The sequence below is a fragment of the Apostichopus japonicus genome, chromosome 9 (assembly GCF_037975245.1).
Source record: "Apostichopus japonicus isolate 1M-3 chromosome 9, ASM3797524v1, whole genome shotgun sequence".
Taxonomy (NCBI): domain Eukaryota; kingdom Metazoa; phylum Echinodermata; class Holothuroidea; order Aspidochirotida; family Stichopodidae; genus Apostichopus; species Apostichopus japonicus.
The window spans coordinates 14840384-14853200 of NC_092569.1; the positions used below are offsets into that span (position 1 = coordinate 14840384).

At 38.5% G+C, this 12817-nt stretch overlaps 1 protein-coding gene across 2 annotated transcripts in view; it reads right to left on the minus strand.

Annotated features, from left to right (window-relative positions):
• Positions 1 to 12580, minus strand: part of LOC139973108 (laminin subunit alpha-like) — an 87002-nt gene extending 74422 nt beyond the window's left edge. For both annotated transcript variants that reach the window (XM_071979536.1, XM_071979535.1), the window contains exons 1-3: positions 12135 to 12580; positions 2436 to 2672; positions 1519 to 1689 (exon numbers count right to left, since the gene is read on the minus strand). In XM_071979536.1, the coding sequence (XP_071835637.1) occupies positions 1519 to 1689; positions 2436 to 2672; positions 12135 to 12521 (795 nt within the window). In that variant the 5' untranslated portion in view covers positions 12522 to 12580. The remainder of the gene's footprint in view (positions 1 to 1518; positions 1690 to 2435; positions 2673 to 12134) is intronic.
• Positions 12581 to 12817: the final 237 nt, after the last annotated feature.

Consider the following 12817-nt stretch of genomic DNA (forward strand, 5'->3'; position numbering starts at 1 on the left):
ACTGTGGAGTATATACGAAAAAAGTTTAAATGATGCAGGAAATGATGAAGGACATTTTAGCAAACATGATGGCACATTTTACTCATACTTGTCATCCTGGTAACTGGATGCAAACTTCTTCCTACAGTAGGTTTATTTTTGTGGTATGGTTCTTTTTAACTTCTTTTTTGTGGAAATCCCCAGAAGACATAACGCCTTCCAGCTCCTCCCACCCGCAGAGGTAACGGCAGCATGATACGTAGCAAGCGGTACCACAAATTAAACAGTTGTATTCCTGCAGCAATTTTTTTTTTGAAACTATTCAAAATATTGTTTTAAAATCCCTTCAAGGTAAACCTTGCTTATTGCTGTAACCCAGATTCTGCTGTGAATAAATGAACCTGCAATGTCTGACAAAAGGGTTCCACTTCCAAAGTCACAGATTTGGGTCTGAATAAACAAATGTAAATAAATCCTTCTATCGAAGGGGGAAGAGGATGACACAGTACTGAGCTCCGAGGAGATTTTTTTGTTGACATTTTATCGGCCTCTGCGGGTACTTGTGTTAACAAACTGCGGTGCTCATTGTCTGTTTCGTGCGTATCTAAGGTTTCCATCTCCGAGGGCGGTAACCCAAGCTGAAGAGGATTGCTATGTGTCGAGAATGTTACCGGCTCAACTTTTACACCCCTTGGTAAACTTTGGAGAAAGTAAAAACTCTGAGGTACTAGTCTTTATTTGTGAATCAGTCTTTTTTGGGGGGATTGTCTGATGGTATGTTACATGTCAAACTGTCAGGTAATGGTGTGCAGTCTCACCGGTGGGACCAATTAAAGCCAAACACATGGGCAGAAGGTGCAACCAATATGAAACTGATCCTATGAGTAACTTTTCAAGGTAAACCCAGTCGGGCTCAGTGGGGGAGCCCTCACTCATTCCATGGGATCGAAAGAAGACTGAAGAAGAAGAAGTTAATAAAGCTTGTGTGAAAACATTTCCACCAGGAATATATGCAACATGAAACTTGTAGTCTGGACAGATCTAAGATATTGTCAGTTACACTCACACGTACATAGTCTACTCAGACCACCAACAAATCACTGTCCTGTTGGTTTGCTGTGAAATGGTATCAACTATGAACCTCATCCACATATTATCACCGAACCTTCTATAGTAAAATAACTTCTTTTGAAACACAAAACTATGATAATTTTTAATCCAAAGACTCGTTCTTTTTTTTTTGTTAATCCCTTAGTCTACCACTAATCCTACCATCTTCCTCTTTCTCCAGCTATCATCCCCCATGAGAATACTTTGTGAGAAGATGCAGGGAGATTTCCTGTTACAAAACAAATCCATACCTGTATTCGAGAAGAAAGGCTAACAATAAACAGCATATATCATTCACCTTCAAAATTCCTCCCTCCCCCCGGCCACCGCCCCCTCCCCCAAAAAAACATCCAGCCCTTGTTCGAGTTACAAAACCAGATGTGTCTTTAAAATTAACAGGCTTTAACAAATCTCATTTGAAATAATTACCCGTCTGGTGACTGTGGGGTCCTGGCGGGCCAGGCCCATCAGATGTCCGAGCAGGGTGTTGGTCCTCTGCAGACGAAGCCTGATGTTGGTGGCTTTGGTCCATTCTTGAAGCGTCTCTGAGTACGAAAAGTTACCAGAGCCTGGACGTCCATTGACCAAGGACACAACAATCTGTGGAGAGATGAAAGAGGAACACCCTTGGGTCACCAAATAGATTGTTTTTTGTCACTGTTTAAAGAGAATTAACGGGGAGGGGAGGTAAAAGAATATATGAAAGCATCCGGTTGGACTGTGTTTAATTAGATAATACTATATACTGTGCATGTCAATGGTTTGTTGTGGCCTTGCATGTAAATGGAATGAGCGTAGAATGTGAGGGTGGGGTGTGACTGGGGAAGGATGAGGAGGGGGAGGGGGGTTGACCTACATTTTCTTAAATTTGTGAATAAACTGTACCATCAGCATATTACAGCTTGGTAAATTAAAAACATGAAACCATCACAGAGAAGGGTAAATGTTGAAACGCTCAAATTCGGGACTACTTTAATTAAAACACATCCAATATCATTACAATTTGCATATACTGTACTGTACTTCACATTCACAGTACCAATACATATAAGAAAACTAAGCTTTGTTTCAAAATGTTCCTTTTTTTTTTTTGACAGCCCATACACCTTGATATATACTTCCATTTTAAATTGTTGCAGAACAAAGCGCGTACCTCTCCATCTTCCAGAGGGACAATGTTTGAATATTCATCAGTTCAATTTTCATATTTCACATGCACAATACCAATATATACAAGAAACTAGAAGCTTTGTTTCAAAATGTTCCTTCTTTTATTTTGTTTTTACAGCCCATATTCCTTGATATAAAGACTTCCATTTTAATATGATGCAGAACAAAATGCGTACCTCTCCGTCTTCCAGAGGGACAATGTTTGAATATTCATCAGTGCAGATGACATCATCGTCGTAAGTGATATCCGAGATGGACTTCATCCCAAAGGAGTTCAAACAATCGCTCTCAGACTTAGCAAAGTACTGCCATGGCTGATAGGTGGCTCCGTAGTCCCTGGATCGCTCCAGGATGAACTGACCCGGGCGTGGCGAGTTGGCACTCTTGATGATGATGTAGGCGACATGGTACAACTGAAAAGATACAAACATGCACAGAGAAAAAAAATAAACTAAAATTGTAAAATTATTTATGGTATCAGCATGACACTGCTTGGGCAAGTTTGTATGTCAAGTTTGGGCACACTTAAGGCCCGGTCACACTACAGCGATATTTTATCGGAATACGGTCCGATTTTTCCGATTTTAGGCTGAAGAGTGAGGTTTGTGGTAGTGAATGTAATGAATGCAGTGGAATATTCGAATACCTACTCCAAATCTGAGGGGTTCTGGAACTGACTACATTCTGAAGTGACGTCACATCGAAAACCGATAAAAATCGGAAGAGAAATCGGATAGCTATCCGATAAAAGGAAACGGAGTCAATATCAAAAGTTAGGAGAGGGCTATTCCACATCGGAATGGCTCAACAGATAGCAAATCAGGTCCTTTATCACAGTGGCTAGAAGACCCGAACGAAAAACTGGCTGTTTCGATTCCTCCGGGAAAATCGGATAGTATTCCGATAAAAAATCGGTATAGTGTGACCGGGCCTTTAGCCTGCCAGAGTGTACATTGGGCCCAATAGAACATATATATAATTGATATTATACAGTATCAAATAAGTGTTGTACAGAGTCAACCAGCCACACTATGAACTTAATCCCTTTGAGATTTTAGTATCATACGGTTTCACAAAATAGATCGAAATAACAATTTAAGGAACTATGGAAATACGTATAGAGATATTAAATTCCTAACCTTTGGGGGTTAGGAGGGTGGATGGAAGGCAATCAATCTCTACCTCAACTCAAAATTATTTGTCAGATGTGAAATGACTAATGACTTTTATGAGCATTTAAATAGTTGTTATGACTACAGTATTCAAACAGAGGGTTTTGGGGGGGGGGGGGCAATCTTTCATATGATTATTACTACCTCTTTTGTCAGAAATGAACCTAACACTACCATACCAAAAATCTACAGCTCTCATACCCTTATTCATCATCCCCCCCCCCCCTCCCTTAATTGACGTTTATTTCCTATATATTATGTATTTTCATTATACAAGATTGACACCAAACTGGAACAAATGGCCTCCATAAATCACTTGGATCTCCTTGGAGCAAGTTCTAAACAAGTGTCTGTTTCTAAAAAAGAGTGAAACTTTCAAAGGGAGAATTGTGGTTTGACCCCATAGGGTCAGGAGATACACCCCTCTGGCTAACTTACAACTAATAATCACCACATGTTTGTGAGCAACTCTTGTTTTTGAGTAACTTTTCTGCTTTCTTGTGGTTTCTTTCTTATATTTTTTTTTTTACTGCTAAGGGAATCATAAATCCATCATGGTCCACATATGTCAGGAATTTGGAAAGTTATGCAGGCCATGTGCATGACTAAGAGCCTAGTCAGAACTTAACTGTGATTCTATAGTGCATCTATCATATATGAAATATTTTCATTTCTAATTTGTTTCTATTTTTCTTGTTATAACCAATTGCTGCTAGTCCTTGTTTCTTAACAGATAATTAGGAAAAAAAAAAAGATTTTCTGCAATATTAATATTAAAGAAAACACATCTGTATCAAGAAAAGTATTTATTATCAAAAATTGTAACAATTGAAACTGTCTCTCTCTCTGTTTTATGATTTTAGTGTATTCTGTCTTGGAAATTTTCAGTTTTTTCTTTTCTTTAATACTTTTCTCTTTGGGGGTGCAGGGTGGGGCTTGGGGAGCCAGTGAGTTGTCAGTGTCAGGTGAGAGGAGTTAGAAATGGGTGGGTAGTTCCAACTGCTCACCAACTAATGGTTCCTGAATCTACTAATGTACAGGTTTCTGCAATCCATATGGACTTCCAATTGATCATTCCAACCCTCTTATTTCAAAACTTGGAAAAAGTTACAGCTGGTAACCCATCATGTTACAAATGAAATAGCACTGGACAGATTAAACCACTTGCCTCCACAAAATGGAATAAATTTACTGTAGTAATTAAACACTATTGATTTCATTTCATATATTTTGTTTTTTTTTCTCAATATATATGCTTTTATGAATATGAATATGCTTTTAAACAATAATTATAATTTTAATTGTACAAGGAGAAAGTAAAGTGGTCTAAAAAACCATAATAGTCTTAACGAGTAGGTCCGATCACCAAACGGGAAGAAAAATAAATGAACATCAATGGATTAAAGTAAACAGTATGAATAAGTTTCTTTCAACATTGGCCACTCCCAAGAACAATACAGTCAATTACTGTACAGTTCACTCTGTTAATCTGTGTGTGAAGTGTCAAACTTACAAAACTAACAGTAAATATCCTTTGGGGTAATGAATCATATATACCAAGTGAAGATGTGGTTTATATTTTGTAGTTAACTACTGTACAACTAGATCGGGGTATAGATCAGCCACAGTGTCAAACAGGAAACAATCACGGTACCACAAACAGGAAGAGGAATGGACAATCTAATCATAGATAACTTTTGCAAGTGCATATTTAACCAACCCCAGAATCCTGTCAACCTTCAAAGACAGGAAGTTAATAACACAGCGGCCCCAAAACAGATCTGTTCCAGCTTTGGGAAACAGGGAGCGGGATCAATGCTAAGTGTTGTCAAAACTGTCGTCTGGGGTGGAACCACGCCCGAGTGAAAACCATTGCTATGATAATGATTGGGGGAGGCTGTGACTCCCCATCTGCCCCATCCTCCCCCCACCACACATACACTACACACAACATAAACAGTCAACCTTTTCCTTCCATCTTTTTATCTTTGTCGGTAAGAAAAATCCTCGCACGATGAAACAATTGAGGCTGGGTCACTTCCTACGAAGGGAAGGAAGTTGGTTATTACAGTGTCTGGAATTAAGATCCACGATAGCTAACAGGTACACTATAGGTCTGGTTCCCACAGTCTACACTCTACAGTGTGTTGTTTTATCAACTTTCAAGAAATGACACAAAAAAACAGTTCTCACAGTTTACAGGCTAGGCATCTCAACACATGAATTTTGCTGAAAAGTGAACTGCAATATACTGTATATATATCTTTTATTTTACTTTCAAATATTCAAACACCATTTTCCAGGGTAAGTTTTTCCCATGGATGGTTATTTGAATTCAGTGGAAACATTCAATCACCAAACTGAATCTCAGTGAGAAGTGAAGAGGGGTATAGGGAGAATGGGGTTTGCTTTTTGTGTGTGTTTGGGGGGGGATGGAACTTATGAATAGTGGCAGATATACTCTACATTTTCAACTATATTGACTTTAAAAACTACTCCAGTAGAGACTAAAGCTTATAATGACAGATTTATAAATATAGAAATTACTGAAACAGGGGAGTGGTATTGCCAGGGCTGGGGCAGCTAGCCTCCCAGTATAGTCAGCTTCACCCCTCCCCCCCCTCTTCTGGATGACACTAACTTTGTCAACAATTCCATTTTATTTACTATCAGTCTGAACTTTATTTGCTAGTCTTCTTTACTCAGATTACTCATTTACTAGTCTGCTTTATTATTTGTTTATTTATTTATTGCTAACCTGCAGGAGCCTGCTGTGCACAGGCTAGCTTTGACAAGGCTTCCCTTCCCTCCCCCAACCCCACTCCCCACCAAACCCCAACCCCACTCCCTCCCAAACCCACTCCCCCTGCAAACAGCAACTTGCTCTGCTGCATCCAAGGTCAGATTTCTTCAAAACTTTAAAAACAGTCCACCAAGAAACAATACTAAATGCTGCTCTTTTAATACTAGGGTGTCATGTGACGTACTGCGACAAACCATATTTACCTGACATCCTCTCAATTTTTGAGTTAATTTACATATATCCACAGACCTTTAACAGTATGAACTAGAGAACGGTGACCTCGAACAGTGAACACTTCTTATGCACCTTAATTTTGAATTGAATGAATTACCAAAGTTTAGTTGTATCATACTATCAATACCAACCATAATGTGGTTAAAGCACAGGGGGAAAAACATGTTATCATAAATCAATAAAAATCAAGCCAGAAACAATTAAGTTATCCATGAAATTAAGTTATCCCATGAAAGAGCTGGATTTGGTATTAAATCCATGATGAAACAAGAGCATCAAATGTAGGGGAGGACAAAATTTTATTTATTGGCCGGAACTGTCCATATGACTTGTTCAAATACGTGATCAACAAATGGTAAGAATTTAGGAAAACACATAGCTCTTTTAGTACAGTCACTGATGATGGGTATATTCAATTATATATGACCAGTGAGTTTGTTTAATATCACATTTGCTGCATATAAGTTTGCAATAACTTTTATTCATGCAGAGCAAAGATTTCAAGTGGGACAGCTAGTTCAAAGTAAGGTAACTTGACAATTTATTTTTCTCTACTAACACTTATTGAATTACAGAATCTCCACAGAAATTATAGCTAGAGCTGTAAATTGTCATAAATATACTTGCTTCTGATGTTACATCAAATGATAATTTGCAAGTGCGAAAAATTAATCGCTTCCTCTAAAGGATGTTAGACCTCTGAGTTTGTCTGTCACAACAGGATATGTTGGTTGGCAATTCATTAGCTAAGCAGGGAGCTCACTACTCTAAGCAGCTCCCTGAGCTAAGTACGCTCAGTAGCATTAATACAGTACAGTAACACTGGTGCAGAAACAAAAACAGATATATCTGTTTGCAAACATGAGTACTGAAAGATTTGCATGCCAAAAGTATTAAACCTAAAATACACTGAAAAATCCAAGCACTATGTGAAGTGCATGTTTGTTTAGTCCTCCTTTAATACTAAGTTGTAATGGTCTGTGCACCTGTCATGACAGGGTAAATATTATTAAATGGTTGTCACTTTAAAAATAAATCAAGTTTAAGAAACGTATTACACCTCCTTTTAAGAGGTACTAAACAGTAGATATGAAACGCTCAGCACAAATCGACACAGCTCACAATTGTCTAAATCCCCCACAAAGTAATGAAGTTGCATTTAATGATTGGAACAATTGTAATATTAAATTGCCTGAGTACAGTAAATGTTTCTATCACCTATTGAAAGGATCACAAATTCCTTGTACTTTGACAAATGAAAACCCTTGCCAGCAAACTATCATTCCAATTCCCACTCGCCCTATCTTTCCTCAATCTCTCCAGCCCCACCCACACCCCCTCCCCCTCACCCACCACACCTCATGAGCAGGGGGTAGGGGGTCCAGCCCCAGGACCTGAGATCAATTAGAGGGGCCCAGGTAAATATGACATAAATAGTTATTTAAATGGGAGACTTCAAAAGGAGGGCTCAGTGCCCTTTTACCCAGGGGCCCGAGCTGTCTCTTGATACCACCCTTCCCCCCCCCCCTTTCTACTCTCCTTCCTATGCAGTTTTCTTGAAAACTGACACTACTTTTTAAGAAAAAGTTGCCCAGGAAAAACCTGGACACGAAAACCAAACTACCAAACGACTGATCAGCTCTCACTTCCAGTCCCCTTGCATCGGGATTGTGACTGTGTGATCATCGTCGGGTGTGCATCACCATTCCCCTCGAAAGGGAACAAATACTACACATGATCTTAGCCAATAGGCCGAGAAAACTGACACTATACGTGTATCATCAGTACCTAGATAAATGCTGTAATGGCAATAAACTGCTGAACTGAGCGGCCACACAATAATACCACACATTTTCCACACAATAATACCAATCCTCCAGCTTAGGAAAGAGATTATACACATCAGAGAAGTTGAATACTATTTTAAGATCTCTCCCTCCTACAAGCTGGAAATCCATCTCTATGACCAAAACCTTTTGTGTATAGCTGAGTAAAATTGTTCAGGGCCTCTTCACCATTCCCCTCCTAATCATGTGTGTGTGTGTTAGTGTGATTGATAATAGCTTCTTAAATTCCCAGCTTGCTGACCACACCAAACAACTCTCTGTTTGTATAAGCTGCTTGGCCTATTGAATACATACAAATCCCACAGAGTGAACAAAACAAGTGGTCAGGCCTTGTTAATCTGTTTGTGGCTGTTAGTGCTCACAGCCCTACAAGGCTGATTCACCCTGGTTGTTGTTTATTGATGCCAATCAGTTCATTTCAAACCCTCTCCCTCTCTTGCTACATGTATAGCAATTATAGAGGTCTGTCTGTTCATGGTCCAGGGTCGCTGGGTTTTCTGTGATGTAACCAGTCTAATCAACAACCCAATTCAGGATAAGAAAGGCAAAATACAAAACATGAGCATTGCATCATGGGCAGGAACTGTTCGGGATTCACAATTGGGTGGTCTATTAGCTGAAGTACTGTTATTACTTAGTACTGTTATTAAAGGCTAAAATTACTTTTATCGATGTGTAGGCCTAGCTAAGCAACTGTGCGTAGGACTGAACAATATGAAATGGTTACCACTGACGTTCTTTGAGGGAATTTAACATTTTCGCCTCTACTATGACTCTGAAATGGGTTAGCCATTAAATATGCCAACAAAAAAAGACCAGAATGCTGTGTGGCAAATGTAGCTCTAGATAATAAATACAGTGACTAATTGAGTCAATAAATTGAGTCTGGTCAGGAAATATCATTGGCAAAGATTCCATTCAAAACTTTAAATGAGGTGATACAGCAATTACAATTATGCTTAAGTTTGCAAAGGAGTGGTCAATCTGTACATGTACAAATTCCCTCACAGAGGTTACAAGTAAATTATAACCCCTAAGTTTTAAATACTACACATGTAATTTGATGAAACAGAAATTGTTCAAAATGTTAAATCATAAATTTTCTTGTGTACTGTAGTTTATCCAATGAAAGACAATGTTATTAGATAACAATGTTAAACTTGTAACAAATTCAACCTAAGAAACAATTTAGCAACTTCTTTTAGTTAGGAGGCATATATCATCTCGAACACACAAGTTCAGCATTATCTTGTATTTCTTACATTAATTACTTTATTTCCATATTATGCTGTATTTTGCTCATGACTGTAAAACATCACAAGTTCAGCGTACATCCCACAGTAGCACTAAGACTGCATACATTATTACAGACCTGTCTTGTACCTAGTTAAAATTACAAGCTGTGGTCAATGAACAGTAAACTATGAAAATTTCCTGGTAAGGAGGTAACAGGCCTTTTTATAAACTATTCTAATTTTACACTGCCTTGTACAGTAATGGTTTACCACAAGAATGGTATGAAAACTGCAAGATCCACGCTTTCAATGGGTCTTAATGCGAGAAGCTCCAAACCCAAGCATCAGATTGAGTATATATCACAGAGACTCAGAGACCATTTGTGAACCTGAACAACTCCCAGCAAATCTCTTGAGCAAAATCTTGCTCCATTCGCAAGATTGTTAATTTTTATTCATTTTTGATCACACGCACAAAAGATGATAAGTTGGAATTGCTTTTGAGTTAGAGCGTACCATCTTAAATTTATAGACTTTTGTGTCACTTGTCCAACCAAGAAGTTTGTTTCATTAATTTGTGACACAAGATAAAACATATCTAAGAGAGTGAATACTTGGAAATGCTCCTTAAACCTCAAAATGATTATGACATCAATGGAAATCTGACTTTATTTGTCATCACGGTTTGGTCATAAAATAAACCACAGCATTATCCCACAACTTTTGCTGAGATCATCCATGTCCTAGCATGTATACATAGCTATAATATATAAGCCTCATTGTTTATAACCTTCTACCTGGGAACATGTTGAAAAATTGCCCACAACAGTTCTGTTGGTGACCACAAACTCTATGGATGTTTACAACATCTGCAAGTTCCACTAACATTGGAATATTTAAACACCAACCCCAACTTAACAGCTTCATGGTCTGATAACCTGAGATGAACACATTACCAAAAAATATGGGGGCCCGCGGAAGTATCATTCCGCCCCCCCCCCAGCTTTGCAAGTTAGAAAACCCCTTTTTCATTTCCAAATGAGAAAAAAAATCTCATTTGGAGCACCAAATTGCATCTAAGGCCAGGTGAAAATGCAAAATTATTTACAAAATGGAGTGGGTGTTGAAGTGTGCTATATTGCACCAAATTGCATCTGAGGCCACCTGGAAATGCAAAAAATTTCCAAAGTGGAGGGGACCCCCCTTAGACCCCTCTCCCAGGCCGGCCATCAGTCTTCAGCCCCCCCACTCAAAAGTACCTTCCTACGCCACTGCACATTACATAACTGTGACCCACAAGTTGGTACAAATTAGACGTTGGTGTACAGCCTGAGCAAAAGTATCCTGAAATTGAGAATACATTAATTCTCCATTGCATACTTCCATGATCCCCTTATTGACCGTGAGCTTTTCAAAGTGTGTAAAGAATTAAAGATGTATCAATGGTTATCTTAATATTAAAAAAAATCAGGGCCGGGATGGGGATACTGTAAGATGGGCTTAGCCTCTAGTAACCTGAGGGTTAATTTGCATCTTCTGAAGCACTGTATAGAACAGACATTTTCTGAATGCCAGCATGTTCAGAGACACATCAATTTTGACATTAATGATGCCAAGTTTTGACTTCATTCTTGTACTTCAAAAATGTTCATTTCAAACTTTATTCAAACCAGAAATTATGAACTTGGCTAAATTTTTTGAGTGTGCTGTGTGCTTGAAAATAAAACAGAATCAGCAATTTTCATAACAATTTTAACAACATCAGTTATTTGTACTTATTACTATGGGTCCTGTTGGAATAGTTTTGTTAAAATTTGCTTATTTGTGACATGGTGTTTTAATATCATCCATTGGGATACTGTTTTTTACTAAAATTCTGAAAATATTAAAATTATATCAAAATATTAAATAATTTGTGTACAACCAGTGGCAGGATTTCTGCCATACAGTTGAAAAAATGAGTGATCTGTGGATCAGCAGAATGATACTAAACTGAATACATCATTACAATCTCACAAAAGGTGTGGTCAATGGCCAGTCCAAGACACCATGTGGGACCAGGTCAACACTTAAGATAAGAGATATTGACAATTGTGATCACAACATTAGGACTACCCGATTATCAAAACTAAAGGTAAATTTCTGCAAAGCATATAAGCAATCCAATGGGGGCTGAAGTGTCCTCTTGCAGACACATACAGTAGATGCTTGTACTTGAATGCTTAGTAACATGATATTGATAGTTAACCATGATATAGGCCTAGGCCTTGTTTTAACGTTGGAAGGAAACAGGGCTACTTGATCATTGATGATAGGCTATGCTATGCCTGACACTAACACTAGCTTTATTTAACCTAGGCCTAGCTTATGCTATAAATGTAATTCATACGTCCACAAAAAACTTGGTTTATACCATAATTCCTTAGTCCTGGATATTGTCACTAAATTAGGCTACAAGTACAATACGTACTTAATAGAACTTGGGCTGCAATTTGTAAATAAGGACCACGTTGTGCTTAGGCCTAAGTTACGCTAGTGCCTAGCTTAGCCTTATAAAGTTATAATAAGGGTCACGTATTTTTACCTGGCCTAAATTGATTGTGATGTTGACTTCATTGTAATTCACTCCTCTACTGGGTCTTGAAAGAGGAGGGCTTTGCCACCATTTCTCGGTCCCATCAATGGCTTGGTTGATAGGATGGAATTTCACAGGGTCGTTTTCATTGCAGTAATCGCAGTACTGGCCCTGGATAATTTCTTGTTCACCGGGTCTTACAACATCAGCAGTGTTTCCAGTCAGTTTGCAGTACCGTTCTCCCGGCGGGGCAAACCCTTCTCCACATGTCGCTGTTGCTGAAATTTCTTTTCCTTCCGCCACATTAAAATAAGTTGGCGTCAAAACATTCTGACAATTTACTACTGCAAGTAGGCAAAGGCCAACAAATATTGCTTGTCGAGCTTTGAAACCCATCTTGTTTGTCAGGGTTCCTCTGCCAGTTTGCTCGACTTCTGTTATCTAATTGAAGAGTAGCTAGCAAGGTACGTACGTATTATATTACTAAAGGTGTTCGTCTAAAGAATCACACATGAGAAAACTTAAAAAGGGCAATGGCTTTCTACTACGGCGGTAAGTGTCGTGCTATTTTAGTTTTTCGGTGCAAACCTTAAAAAAAACAATATTAATTATGATATTGATTGCTCAAGGCAGCTAACTTCTGATGGCCCACATTGAGTTATCCCTATTTCTCTACGGACCAATTTGACATT